This window comes from Vicia villosa, linkage group LG4, assembly GCF_029867415.1.
Source record: "Vicia villosa cultivar HV-30 ecotype Madison, WI linkage group LG4, Vvil1.0, whole genome shotgun sequence".
Classification (NCBI taxonomy): domain Eukaryota; kingdom Viridiplantae; phylum Streptophyta; class Magnoliopsida; order Fabales; family Fabaceae; genus Vicia; species Vicia villosa.
This window is the reverse complement of record NC_081183.1, coordinates 128,423,914-128,439,508: the sequence shown is the minus strand read 5'-3', so window position 1 is coordinate 128,439,508 and position 15,595 is coordinate 128,423,914. Positions and strand designations below refer to the sequence as shown.

Genomic DNA, 15,595 nt, shown 5'->3' with positions numbered 1-15,595 from the left:
CTTAGCATACTTCAACTATATTGTCTATAACACCTTCGACTAGATCTAATACAACTATGTCAAATATAACTTTTTTACTAAAACAATGAATTACATCTTTTAACAGTTTCATGTTGAATAAATGGTAACTATATATGTGATTTAACCAATGATTTTGTATTTGATCTCTTTGAAAAATTTTAATTGTAAGTCAACCAACACCCTAACATACCCTTTTAAAAGAGTGTTTGTTTGAAAGAGAGAGAGTCAATATAAATATGAGTACCTATATGTTGTTAGCAATGGCAAAAATAATCTTAAGTCTCCAATACTCTTGAGATATGTCCTGTATTCTAATCCAAACTTAAGTTAAGGTTTGATTAATAGTGGATGAAACGAAGACTCTATTCTAAGGAAAGATATATATATATATATATATATATATATATATATATATATATATATATATATATATATATATATATATATATATATATATATATATATATATATATATATATATATAATATTTGTGTTGTATGACAGTTGACAAATCAATTAAAGTTGTGTTTTATGTATTATATATTATATATATTATTGTTAAGATATGATGACAAAAAATGTTTGAAAAGACATGAGCCACATACATTTTAATATTCTTTTGAATTTAATTGATTCATAATAGATAAAAGAAATTAAATTGATGAATATTTTATAAATGTCATACACAAATCATTTCAGTTTTATTTCAGATAGTTGATACTTTCAATTTTAATGGATGGTGTATGATATAAAAATTGAATTATCAAGTTATTATATGAACCAAGTAAGAGATTGTTAAATTATTTTATTAATCGAAAAAATATAATTCCTAAATAGTTTATTAACTTTACATGAAAAAATGATTGTTTGATTTAATAGAAATTAAATTCATTACAAAATTTTATTTTAAACTTCAAAATAAATTTAAATTTCTCTTCTTTCCTTTTCTCTTGTTTTTTTTTTAACTTTGGTTATAACTGTCTTGCTAAAATTCTTATCGGAAACAAATGTAATAAAATTAGAGTGTATGACTTTTTTTTAAGCTTAGTCTTGCCCTCTTTTTGTCAAAAGTCAATGAAGAATCAATATTATAATCATTTTTTATTTAAAAAAAAATTACTTAAAATATCTTTTCACTATAATTCAAAAGTCGAACTGCTTTTAAAGATTTATATACATACAAATATTCCAGTCCCTTACAAATACTTTCGTAAAATAATCTAACAAATGGGAAAACAACATCGAACTTGTCCTACAATAGTTATGACTTGTTTTTTGTCCTAGCAATAAAGTTGCTCAAACTCAACCCAATGAAGCATGGGTGAGCTAATTTGCAAAACTTCATAACCTCACACAAGTATCAATTAGTGTATTTAGAAGAGTGTAAGAAAATGTGTTGCTATTATTAGCATATGTTTGATTCAATTAGTGTGTTTAGAAGCGTGTAAGAGAATGTGTTTGCTATTATTAGCATATGTTTGATTCTGCAAGGACAAAATTGATTCGGATTAAAAGTGAGTTGAAAGTAAAGTGATTTATATTTGAAGTAACTGGAAAATGTTACCATTGATTTACTTGAGTCTTGTATTGTACTCAACATACTCATCAAACACAACATAAAACTACTGATACAAACACACATACATATATAAAGTCATTTCAGCTCTTCTTAGGGTATACATTGCTAGTAGAAAATACCCCAAAGAAAAGCCTATTTAATTTTCAGCTACTTTGGTATTCTCCTCCTCAGGTAACACAGGCTGCTCTTCCTTCGCAATTTCTTCAATCTTAGTTTCTTGTGATTGAGCTTCTTTTACATCTCCTGAGGCATCCTGAAGCTGCAATGCATTTTGATGTTACAATTACAGCACATATTAATTTAAGCCTTGTCGGGAAGCAATTTACAAAATTGACCCATTTTCGATACTCACCCCCAAGTTTTTTAAGCTAGCAGTAACATCTTCTTGTTGCTGCTGAAGAGTTGTCCTTAGATCTTGAAATTCCTAGTTTCGTTATTATAAACAAACTTCACACAATTTTTTTTTTAAACATAGTAAACACACTTGAGGTAAAATAGAAAAACACACTTACTGTTCTAAGTTGCTCCACTTCGACATTAAGTGTTTTCTTAAGTTCTGTCAATTCCTGTATGAACAAAATTAAAATTGTCAAGAGTGGCAAAGCTACAAATTTATCACTGAGCACAAAAATATAACAAGGATAAAGGTAAAGTTACATCAGTACAAATCATAAAATAACTATGTAATGTCCATATTGTTCTCGGCTTATTTTTATAAGCTCCTCAGTATACGTTATAGACAATATATTCAAAGTTTATGCAATGTTTACCCACATTCTCTCTTTGATTGTAAAAACAAGTTTGTACACAAGTGTTTGATGAATACAAGTGTTTAACTAAACTATTTAACCCTAAGTCCCTAAAAGGAAAATGTTTTTGTATAGTGACAAAATAGCAAATGTATGCATAGCGACTAAAAATATAACTCAACCCTTGCCAAAGCTATTTAGCAAACATGGGCAACAACAAATTAGAAAAGAACAATATAATCAATATAAGTATAACACTGTTAACTTTCCTTGATTCAGGAATCTAGATTATAGACAACCGAAAAAGAGATTTCCAGAAGACTAGCAAAGAATCACTCCTTGTATGAATATATCCCAAGTCCGTATCTTAAGTTGTATAAAATTGAATTGGATAGGGTAAACTACTCTATCTTGCCACTAAATTTCGGCTGCGAACATTTTAAGTGTATTTGTCACCTATATCTAGTGTGTTGCTATCCAACTTATAGATGCGAGTTAAGGCTGAACATGACAAGCTAAACACCATTCTCACTTTGTTAATCTCATCCAACCAGTACTACATAGCAGCTGTTGACCATGTCAAAATGATTTCTGCTACCGGTTTTGACTAAGCACCCATGTGTCAGTAGGAGTTGTTACCAGTTTTTTAAAGCATTGATTTAATACAAAACACACTTGATTTAATATTTCCTGTTTGAAAATACTGGCATACCCAAGAGATCTCTCCAGTTCTAGTCAAATGAAGTCTTACTAATTATGAACACGTCAACGACAGAGAAGGCTTTCAAACAACAGCCTAGCAACTTCCTTTTTTAATAAAACAAGTAGGACACTTGTACGGTCAAACAGGGGTTGCGCGTTGCCGCTCTTTGTTTTTTTTTTTTGCAATATATCGGAACAGTTCAACATTAAAAGAAGCATAGAAGAAATTCCTTCGGAGTTAATTCTCCAGGCAAAGAGGCATAGAAGATGTGAAGTCATGGTTAAGTAAATGAACAAAATAATACTTCAGCTTGAGATGCCAACTCCTAAATCAAAAGTGTTGGGATATTTGAGCTTACTTACAGACATAATTTTGTGAAATTTTTTGGTTTTTGTAAGACCTTGCAAAACAGTATACGACATTGTTCATAGCTTCTTTTCAGCTTATTTTCATAAGTTCTTCAACATAGTTTATGAAAACAACTTATAGTTTATACGAAAACAATTTCACATAAAACTCAAAAACAAAATGCGGATTTTAGCTGATTGAGAGTAACAACCACGACTTACATCGCGATAAACCTTCACTTGTGTGTCTAACTTAGATCTCCAACCATGCAAATCCTAGTAAAAGATTCAAAATCAAACATAGTTAAATAACAGAACCACACCCATAAAGAATCAATCAAATCAATACTAAAATAAAGTCACCTGTTTTAAACTCTGAATTCTACCTAGAAGCTCCGATCTAGATTCGTTAAGTTCCTGAGAAACAATAATTAAATAATTAAATATAAATAAATAGAGTATAACAATAAGCACGGTGTTAAAAGTTCCATAATACTTTACCGCGATTTTTGAGGAAATGGGAGTGTTGTTCTCTTTCTGAAAAAAGAAAAGAAAAAAAAGGAGGGTTAATATAGAATAGGAAGAAGAAAATAGAGTGAAATCAGAAAGAAAAAAAAAGATGAAGAAGACGAACAGTAGAGAGAGGAGCGGTGGAATCTGGTGAAGACATTGGGAATTTGGGGTTTTAGGTTTAGGGTTTGGTGGAGATGGATTTGAAATCGGAGCGTGATAAGAAGAGTATATGATAGGTAATGGCGGTTGGTCGGTGGAAGAAGAAAACAGCAACGTTATAATAAACGAGTGAGAGTGAGTGAGCAGCAGACTCAAATTTGAAAACTCGTGATAACGAACCAGATTTTTAGGAGTAGGCGGGATATCACACTCAGTCTTCTGTTTATCCAGTAACCATTTTTCTTATTTTGTTTACATTTTTTTTATTTCCAATTTTCAATTGTACCGTTTTTATTTATTTTTTAATGAAAAGTTTTAGAAAAATTGTAACCGTGTCATCAGTTAAGACTTTAAAAATAATAAATTTATATCGATAATTTGTGTATTTAATGCCTTGATAATTAAAATATTATATTTTTTATAAAATATTTTTTTTTTTTGGAATGCTTAACCATTGCCCTAAGGGCACTGGTTAGCAAGACCCAAAGTTTTATTATCAATGTTTTTCAATGTCAAATTGAAAATTGAGCTTTTCTGTTGAGCATTTCACTTTTTACCGATTTTATTAGGGGTGACAAACAAGCCAGGCATACTCGCTCCATTTAAGTCTATCTCGCAAAAGTCCAAAAAAATGGAGTGGAACAGACATATTTAAGAATGTGGATCTAAAAATAATAAAATTGTATAAAAAAGTTCATACTCACAAAAAAACGGAACGAGACGGGGTACACACATTAAAGAGAGTGGACCTAAAATCTTGTCTCACCCTAAAAAAATGAAAACATAATAGACTTTTCCCGCGGTCCGTTTTGCCACCCTGGATTCTATGTTTAGAGTTGTGTACTAATAAAAGACAAAAAAGGAAAACCTTTATGATACAAAAAGACTAAGTTTGGTCTTGGTCTCAAATAAATATCGACATCATCATCAATTCTAAGTGTTCTTTTGAATGAAGTTTATTCCCATAAAAAAATAAGAGAGTGTTTAGTTTTAAAAATTAAGAAGGAAAAAATAGATAAGAAACTATGTGAAGAGAAAAACACATAAGAGATTTTATAGGAGAAATAGATAAGAAAATAGAATAGATTTAAAATAATGATTAGAAAAAGAGAAAGAAGATAGAAATAGAGAAAAGAAAAATTTAATTTGTTTTAAAAAATATGATAATATCCCTAAGTTAAATAATGTTTCCATCAAAGTTATCCAAAACAATCACACCATAACTATCAACCTAGCATGCAATACATCATTGACTATAAGGCTATGTTTGAATTGGTTGAATAAGATGGAATGAGATGAAACAAGCTTATATTTCATTGTTTAGATTTGATTAAAAAACTGAAGGAATGATGGATGTTTCCATGCCCTCGCTTATCATAAATGAGGTTTCACTAATAGACGTATGCAATTATAGGCCGCAATATTGACTCTAACCTAGTAGAAATAAATCTTTCAACGGATGCTATATAGAAGGTTCATCATAACTCTAAGATCTTCTCATTTTTACCATATAAATTAAGACTTTTGGTGACAACTCAAGGACAACATAATTACCCCCATAGTCATATAACATAAGCCCTTTTCAAGAACCTAACTAACAAGTTTCAACTCCCTGAGCTCAACAAGAATATTTGGTGCTGACTGTGGGACCAGGTAAAAATAGTTACACCAAATGGCATGATTAACACCCTACGTGAAGAAAGTGAGGCCTTGGTCCCAATCTAGACCGATATTGTTGAATTACAATGCTAAAATGAAGCGCTGCAAACACAAATGGAAAAAATAAGCAAGAACAAGTCTTTAAAGATGACCATCATGACGAATTGGGGGGTCGTCTGCCTTTAGCAAAAGAGATGTGGGTCGCTCTTGTCCCTAAGAACTTCAAAACTCCTTATCTGCCAACATTCAATATAAAATAGTGATCTCCAAGAAAACTTGTTGTCAATTGAAACGCATGTGGAAACCACATAGTTGCTCAAGTGCAAACTACTTTCAAGAACCTTAAAGAAGTTGTACTAAACTAATACATGAACTTTCCCTGACACTCCATAATCAATTCTTCCAATTTCTTCCAAAAATTGGTACATCCATTTTTAGGGATTAAACATCAGAAGGCAACAACAAAAAGCATATTCAGCATTCTTCAGAGAAACTCTTGGATCCCGAAGGATTACCTTGTCTGATTTAATGAAACAATAATATGGTTGTCCAATCCTAACAAAAGTTGTTTGTATGAGATTTGTATATGGACTAAAGGCCATACGCTTCAACGAGTCCCTACACAAAATTCAGTCATCAGCAAACAAGAGATTATGAAGCGAGCAAAGTATTACATAAAAAATGAAGAAAGCAATTTTGAAAAGAAAAATTAGCGAGCAAAATATTACATAAATGGCGAAGAAAGCAATGCTAGAAAGAGAAATAAGGATGCCAAGGAGAGAGCTTTGGATAAAAACAACACACTATAATGATGAAAAACCGGCAAAAGGATAAACCTAACTACCTTCCTGATGATATGAGGCCATGCGACTTCCTAATCACAAAACATAATATATGAATGAGTCAGTTGTTAAAGGAGATCATGCACACTAAATTCATACATGAACCTTCAAACTATTGTTGGGTAAAACATATGCAAGTATACATAGTCAACTTTATAGAAAGTGGCGATAAAGATATTGATCCCAAAAGGGTTGTTTGTAAACATGTCATAAATTATTCAAAACAGTAAGGAAATTCATGAGAAAAAAATACAATTGAATAATATGTCTCAAGTTTGAATACATTGAAGTTATTGCAATAAGAAATGAGATTGAATCTGATTTTGAAAGATTGATGAACAATGATCAACTCTATGATTTCTTCTAATGTGTGTGATGTCGTGAGGTGTCACGTCATCTAAGACTTGGGCTAAACTTAGTGATGTTTGTAAAAAAGTGAGAATATGCAACAGTTCACTAAAATTATCTTATATGTGTCTTCACACACAACAGGGAGGTGAATTGTGCGTTTTAGAAAATTTTGAGTTTGGAATTTTTTTTTTGGATTAATTTCAGTTTAAAATATTTTTAGAAAAGTTTTGAAAATGAGCAGCAGAAAATAAAACGCAAAAATTAAAAGTTAAGGGAATGAGAAGACACCATGAATTATTCTAGTTTAGTAAAAAATAAATTAGTCCTCTCCTTAAGATTTGATCTTAAGAGTATCCAATAAACTTAAGAACTTTTAGTAGGTTGAACTATCAAAACCCCTTATATAAGGAAAATAAAGTTTATGGATAACTTCCAATCAAATAACAAACAAGGAAAGAAAAGGTGATTCTTCTTTCCAAATGATGTGCCAAAGCGGTTAGTATTATTTCCGCAAGAAAGTTGGAGAGGTTAGTCCTTAAACTTCACATCAAGATTTTACACGGGCTAATCTTGAACTTGAGAGAGCTTTTAACATCGGGTTGAGCTCACGAACCGAACTGCGGTTTTATATCGGATAAACAAGAATCTAGGAGATTATAACAACAGGCTGATCTCCAACCTTAATAAGCTTTTTAACACGAGGTCGGGCTTGAATCGTATGAAGACTTTTACACGGGCTAAGCCTTCGAACCGAACCGAGGACTTAATAACTAAATCCCCAAAACCAAGCTTTTAACGTGTTTAGCTTAGAACTCAAACAAAAAATCTCTAAATGGATAAATTATTCAACCACGGTAAAAACAAACTCCATTGGTGAATTAACAAATTTACCCTTCTAAAGTTACAACTGCCTCACTTGCAAAACGACTTGCTCGAAAGCGTTATGAATAAGCTTTTAATGAAGAAAGTAAAAAAGAAATATTTTTGAAAGAGAGTGAGGAGTGAGGAATGAAAACTCATGTTTCTGGATGAGAAAATATGTGGGAAGACACCCCTATTTATAGGCTAGATTTTGGCACAAATGAGAAAAGATTTGAAGTCATATATGATAAGTCAATCAATCATCATCATGCACCAATCGACTAGTAAGCCTAAAATTAATCAATTAGCGAGTTAAAAAAGGCAAGAAAGGATATATAGTCGTTGTCTATCATTAAGTGATGTCCTTATCGCTTAGGGTGCATTTTTGAACTAACCCAATCGATTGGTTTAAGGTGTCATTCCATTAGCAAAAACATAAATTTGCCCATAGCTTTCTGGTAACTCCCAACTCATTTGGCACGACTTCATGGTAGTTTTGAAAATATTTTCTTGAGAATAATAAGTTTCAAAAATGTTTTAGTGTGTGTGTGGTTAGTCGTACACTCTACGAGAAAGCCCTAATACTTTTACAATGTATATTCACTCAGATGCACTTGTGAAGACTTTCACATAGTTCAAATCTTGTCAGATACTTTTATTTTGTAGACACTTGCTTGACCTTTACTTTAAGATGGAGCTTTGAGTTATATTCCATTTATGCACCATCATTAGAGAATCGAACTTATGAAGCTCTATTATATTTGATTGCATTTTTAACCGCTTTACACTTTACACTTGACTTTAGTTCATCAAGGATTAGTTGTTATCATTAAAAACATGTTCGTCAATGAAACTTTCTTAATTAATAATCTGAAAAACTAGGTTCAACAATGTTTGTCACTATGAATGTAATCCTTTATATTTAAAGTTATTTAGTAAGATTATATGTCTACTTGCTATTTAATTGTATTAGTTTTTTATATCTATTTATTAAGCAGTATCACAACTTAATAAGCTTGTATTTAACTCCAAGATGTTCAAACCTATGATTAAAAATATAACACACAAAACAAGAAATTTATATGAACATAAAACCTTACTTCATCATATTAAAAAAATGTTACTTGTTTATGTAACTTCACATTATCCAAAAATAGCACATAGTAAGCATTGATACAGCTAAGAACCTTGAACTTTGGTTACACATTCTTAAGAAGATAGTATAAAAATGATAAATAGAAAAATTCATATAAATTTTTGCAATATTTTTCAACTACATATGTCACATTTGATGTAATGATTCTCAGTGTCAGCTTTGCAATCTAAGTTACGAAAGGTATTTTCATAGTAGTGTTTGTACTTCTTTTTCATATATATATAACTTTCACCTTCTCATATACATACACTCCTTTCACCTACCAACAAAGAAATAAATTCATGATAAGGTAATAAGGTGTGTTAAAATTCAATATGAAACCAACTTTTACTTTTCAATACTATAAAGAACAAACTTAGGACGAATAATACTAAAGTAATATAAATGAGATATGTCCCTTGAAGCATGCATACAAGCAATAATTATATAATTTTGTTCTTTTATAAAGGAACCAAACAAAACAATGGAAACAAGCAAAGATAAAGCAGACCCTCCAACCATAATTCCGGCTTACTTTCACTTTAATAATGTAATTATGTCATTTTAATAATCATCTACTAGTACTTACTCTTACTCCGATCAATTTCGTTAATTTGATATAATAATTAAATTTAAAATATCATTAATAAAAATTGTTTCATACTTCGTCAAACATAGTCAGCCATACGAGATCTTGACAGCTCAAAAAAAGACAAAACACAATTTGTAATATTAGTTTCTCATATTTTATATTGTAAAATAGGTTTACACCATTTTTTAATAAAAATTTATTACTCAACTATATTATTATTATTTAAAAATATCAGTGTAATTTAGTGTAATATACTATGATTATTAATTAACAATATTAAATAATTTTATACTGATTTATATTTTATAGGATAAACTTTTTTTAGAAAAAAGGATAACTTTTAGAATTAAATGATGATCAAATAAAAATAAAATCTTGTTATGTCTACAATTATTTAAATAAATGGAAAAAATAAATATTATTCCTTTTCAAAAAGCTTGGTAAGCCTCTGATTCCTTAATTTACTACTAAAAAAAGAAAATGCTTTCCTCATAACAAGGCTAAAAATAAAAAATAAATAGAATAAACCAAAGGCCATTTTGTGACAATTTTTATTTTTAAAAATACTTTCTTACAATTTTGTAACATATTTGTTGAAATTTTAAAAATGCTTAAAATAAAAAGTTATTTTGAAAATTATTTATGTGTGAAAATTATAAATACTTTATTTAAGAAAATATTTTTCAAAAATAACTTTTATATTTTTTAAATATTTTTATTTCGTTAAAAAACGGCTAAAAAAAGGTCTAGAAATTGGTAATAATAACTAAGGCGGTAGATAGATGCAAAACAAAAAGCCGAAGCTTTCTCTTTCTGTCTGAGTTCCGAGTTAACTCAGTTACAGACCAAAATGAGTCAGGAATCGTTCATATACAGTTTCGTGGCTCGTGGAACCATGGTGTTAGGTGAGTACACCGAGTTCACCGGGAACTTCCCCGCCATTGCAGCTCAGTGTCTTCAGAAGCTACCTTCTTCAAACAACAAGTTTACATATAACTGTGACCACCACACTTTCAATTTTCTGGTTGAAGATGGTTATGGTAAGTTTGATCTGTTGTTTGTTGCTATTTGCTTTGTGTAGTTGTGTGCATTGGGTGGTTTGAATGATTTGTTTTGTTGTTTGAGCTGAAATTGGAATTGAATCTGAATTGCATGTTTTTAGGTGGTGGATCCAATTTGGTGTGTGTAAAGTTTTGATCTTTTGGGTTTTGTTTGGATTTTGAGTTGATGTTAGTGGTGGGTTTTGTTTGGTTTTGTGGATTCTTGTATGTTTTGGTGATTGAAGTAAAGAAGTGAATAACAGTTTAGAGAAGGCTAATTTGATTTACTGAGCTCTAATTAAGATTAGTCAGTCAATTAAGGTCAATGATTTTTTTGTCGGGTCGTCCGCAACCGTGATCTAGGCTGCTATATAGTGCTTTTTGTTGTTGCTGAAACCGCAGCTGCAATTGTGGTTTCATTGGCTACATTTAACCTCAGCAGCACCGTCACTTCTGAAAAAAGGCAAAGGCGTGTTAGTGTTAGGAACCAATTTTTTATGTCAAATTAGGAATAGAGTTTAAGTAAAACGATCTTCATCATCTACATACAGTTATATAAGCATTAATCAAGACTAGTGTCTCTCGCATTCTCCCCGGATACACACATTTATAGAAAGAGTATCAGGTCAGAACACGATATTAACCATACGACTTACAGAAACGATCAAGATTATGATCTTCCATTCTCTAGCTAGATATAGATATAACCCTTGTATACATATCTATATGTGCATTTTTCACTTCTGCTTTTTTTTTTTCCGCTAATTTTTGGGTTGATTATAAACATTAAGTTGCAGTGCAATGACTGTTTTGCATCTCGTCTTTCTATAAATTTCAGCTTACTGTGTTGTTGCTAAAGAATCTGTAAGCAAGCAGATCTCTATTGCATTCCTTGAACGCGTCAAAGCTGACTTTAAGAAAAGATATGGTGGTGGAAAAGCAGATACAGCTATTGCTAAAAGTCTGAATAAGGAATTCGGGTATACTCATTTTGTTTTAAACCATTGGCGATTTGTTGATTGATATCTCAATGCTTGATATACAAATTGTATATCGAGTTTAATAATATGTGTGCATATTTTCAGACCGATTATGAAAGAACACATGAAGTATATCATTGATCATGCCGAAGAGATTGAAAAGCTATTAAAAGTGAAGGCTCAGGTTTCAGAAGTTAAAAGCATCATGTTAGAAAATATAGACAAGGTACTGTTTGTTCAGGAACAAGTCTTGGAGATTTTTTCGTGATATTTGTTTGTTTGGATTGACTTGTTTAAGCTTATCTATTAGCAAAACATCTTTATTTTCATCATTTGTGTTTTCAGACTATTGATAGAGGAGAAAATTTAACCGTTCTTTCAGACAAAACCGAGACGTTGCGTGCACAGGTAAGCTGGCTAAGGTTAGATAGTAGTACTATTTTCGAAACTTATGCTTTCTAAGGCTAAGAGATTTCCTAACTTCCAGGCTCAAGATTTCAGAAAGCAAGGAACGCAGGTCCGTCGCAAGATGTGGTATCAGAACATGAAAATTAAACTGGTTGTTCTCGGAATTCTGTTGTTTCTGGTCCTGGTTATCTGGCTCTCTATTTGTGGTGGATTTGATTGTTCAAATTAGCAATAATTGAAACTTTACTAATCAGGTTCTTGGTTCAAGAGTTTAATAACTATAGATTTGCCGGTATATTTATATTTTATAAATGATGTTTAAATGAGCAACTTAGAAGAAAATCAAACCAGGAGGGTCAGTTTGTGAATTGGGAAAAAAGTTTCCTACATTGTTTGTTTCTGGTGGATAAAGATATGAATATTGTTAGAAATTGTTGAATAGAAGGAAAGGGTTTATCATTGTATCCTGTGATGGAATGTTTGGTCTCTATTTATAAAATATAGCAGTGTTTAAAACAAAAATTGTGGTGTTTTTGTTTTGAAATGTTTAATCTTAAATTAAACATGTCAAAAAGTGTGAACAGAACTTTAAAAAACGTAATGCTCTCGTTGGTTTACATTTATATTGTGTCTTATTTAGTTAAAAATGTTATGTCAGACTTCATACTGCAAAAAAATAAAATAATATCTGTTTGATCCCTAAAGTAGGGAAGATTGAGTTCATCAATCAGCCCAGACCCTGAACCGAATCGAATTGAATCACAATAAGAATTCACTCGAATTGAATCACAATAAGAATTCACTCGAATTGAACCGAACCGTTTCAATTTATTAAGAACCGAACTGAACCAAAATTATTAGTTTGGTATACTGTTTTGAAATTCGGAACCGTACCGAATCGTTAGAAGGCAATTTTTTCCAAACCGAACCGTTTATCAAAGAACTGAACCGTTAAGCTATTTTTTATATTTTAAAAAAATTTTAACTTGTTTTAAGCATTTTTCATTTTTAGTTTTGGTTCGGTTCGGGTTCAGTTTCAGTTACAGTTTGATTCTAGAACTGTTTGTGCATAATTGTTTGGTTCACTAACCATACATAACGGTTCGGTTATTTTAGCTTCAGTTCGGTTCAATTCTTGGATTTTTTGAACAACCCTATCTTTATGGCACACAACATTCAAGATTGTGATAGTCTCGGGGAGTCCGATGATAGGTAAATGAGTCATCTTTTTTATAAATTCAACATTCTACCCATTCATAGACAACGTGAGATTTTAACCACTACCACATACACCCAACATAGTCAACCCGTTAAAAATGGTCATATGATTGTGTCAAGGAAGGAGTATACATGGAAATATTGTGATAGTTTAAGAAATGATCTATAGTATGAATAAGGTTGATTTAACTAAAGCTGATGGCCTTTTACTAATAATATTCCGTTGGAAGTGGAGCTAATACTTCGCAATTAAGGTTGATTTAACTAAAGCTTATGGCCTTTTACTAATCCATTATTCGGAATCATTATGGGTTCAGTTTCAAGTGTGACTACCAATGTCAAGTGGAATGAAGAAAGTGGAATGGAGAAAGAGCAGAATATTTCAATCCTCAATGAGGAATTTGACAACGAGATCCTATTTCACATTATCTCTATGTTCTATATGAAGAAGTTATCACATCTTATTTCCTAAGGGGTAGATCTTATTTCCCAAGGGGGTGGATGATGGAAGTTGGAGACCTCCAAGGAGTGAATGATGGGAGTTGATGTTTGTTGATGATGACTTGATGTTGTTTGGTTAAATTACAGAGTTACAAATGAAAATAGTTTTGGATATAATCAAGAGAATTTTTTTGTATATTTCTTAATCTTCTTAAGAAGATTTTTTGCGAAATTTCAGTTTATCCCCTAAATCCAGAGATACATATTCGAACGCATCACGTTTCATTTTTTTAAGGGTGTTTTTAAAGATGTATTTTCAAATTCACCCATTGGTAGATTTCAGAAGTACATATCCGAAATAAACACTAAATGATTTCCAGAAAACAAAACTTAAAAACCAAAGAAGCTTAACAGAATTTAACATTGATAGTCGAAATTACATAGATATTGAAACAGAAATTTAACATTACATGTTGTTATAAACAGGTAGATGAGGACGTTGCAACATTTTGATAACACCTTCTCCTGATCTCTGAATCTTCGCATCCACTTCAATCAGACCCTTAGTAGAGTATCAACGAAAAGTATTTCACATAACCTTTAAATCGTCATCCGTCTTCAGTATAAAATGGGTGAACTATACCTTTTCTTCAGTGTTAAGTTATGGTGAACGATACTCAAGCTTGACTACCTTTCAATTTTCTAATATTGTAGGAGAAAATTGAGTATGATAATCAGCTCGACAAGAGGTGTGTCCTTGGAGAACCTAAATTGAAGTGGCGGTTTCGCACCATTGAAATAAACAAAAGTAAGATGAGGATATGTTTGAGTCATCTCTGATTTGTGGTGTGTGATGTTGAAGAAGTGGTTTGAAGACCCTATTTATAAAAGATTTGGAGCAATTTGGTCCCAAGAATTCTTATCCTCTGTCAGGACATGTTTCGGATATACACTTCCGAATTCAGCCCTTATTTTTTAACGAAAATAGGGGGTTTTCGGATATGCATATTCGAAACATGCCCTAATGGTTTTGTTTAAAAATATTCCAGAAATGAATTTCCGAAAAATATCACTAAATGTTTAAATTTAACGTTCAAGTGTAAACAGGGTGTTTTCAGAGATGCATTTTTGAAACGCTTTGAAATTTGATTTGGGGTGCGTTCGAAGATGCATCTCTGAAGGACATTTTGAGATTGTCAGGTTTCCTACAAGGTGTACAAAGAAATTCCCTATAATCAATGAGTTCTATTTGTTAACAAATCAACAAAGAAAACGCATATTATATTTTCAAGAAACATGAGAGGGGACTTGCATATTAAGCTCTCCAAAATGTAGGGTTTGAGAGAAACTCAAATTTTAGGTAAATATTTGGGGGAATTTATTTTATCACTCTTGCTATGTGAATCACACATCTGAAAAATGAAAAAAATGCTCTCATAAGTTTTTGGCGATACATTTCCGAATGCACTATGAATTATTTTTGTCAAAATTTCGTTTGGAGATGGATCTGCGAATATTTCTGGGGTGTATTCGAGATGCATCTCCGAAAACATCCTTGAACCCATTTTTCAAACATTTTTCAATGAGAATTAACTTTTATTCATTCAATGAAATTTTCGGAGACGCATCTCCGAAAATGTCAAGCGGAAAATTAAATATATCACCACTTTGCATGAATCATCCCTCCCATACTTCATTCATCCTTTATATCTCAAAACCCTTAAAAAAAGTTCCACTTTCAATCAACTTTTCGTCTCCAAATCATCATTATTGTGTTTTATCACATCTAATGGAGCAAAAGAAGTAGCAATTTAAGGTAAAGTTTACTCATTTTATCCTTCATTGCTTGCATTAATCTTGTTCTTGATCTGAAAAAAATCTACGTTGAGTCCGGAGATGCATATTCGAATTCACCTATTATATGTTCCGGAGATGCATATCCGAATTTGCCTGGTGTGATTTTTTTAACAGTTTTTCTGTTTTAATTCATTTTAGAT

The 15,595-nt window shown here is 31.3% G+C and overlaps 2 protein-coding genes across 2 annotated transcripts; one reads left to right on the top strand and one right to left on the bottom strand.

Moving 5' to 3' along the window:
* Window positions 1-1,555: 1,555 nt before the first annotated feature.
* On the bottom strand, window positions 1,556-4,291 carry LOC131599654 (uncharacterized). Its single transcript, XM_058871941.1, has 7 exons — window positions 4,034-4,291; window positions 3,901-3,936; window positions 3,763-3,816; window positions 3,622-3,675; window positions 2,113-2,166; window positions 1,953-2,024; window positions 1,556-1,859 (listed from the first exon to the last, which is right to left on the bottom strand). Exons 1-7 carry the CDS (start codon window positions 4,067-4,069, stop codon window positions 1,737-1,739), a joined length of 429 nt encoding a protein of 142 aa, XP_058727924.1. The 5' UTR covers window positions 4,070-4,291; the 3' UTR covers window positions 1,556-1,736.
* Window positions 4,292-10,282: 5,991 nt separating this feature from the next.
* LOC131599653 (vesicle-associated membrane protein 724) lies at window positions 10,283-12,461 on the top strand. The gene is made up of 5 exons (XM_058871940.1): window positions 10,283-10,551; window positions 11,390-11,531; window positions 11,637-11,757; window positions 11,877-11,939; window positions 12,019-12,461. Exons 1-5 carry the CDS (start codon window positions 10,362-10,364, stop codon window positions 12,166-12,168), a joined length of 666 nt encoding a protein of 221 aa, XP_058727923.1. The 5' UTR covers window positions 10,283-10,361; the 3' UTR covers window positions 12,169-12,461.
* The last annotated feature ends 3,134 nt before the right edge of the window (window positions 12,462-15,595 follow it).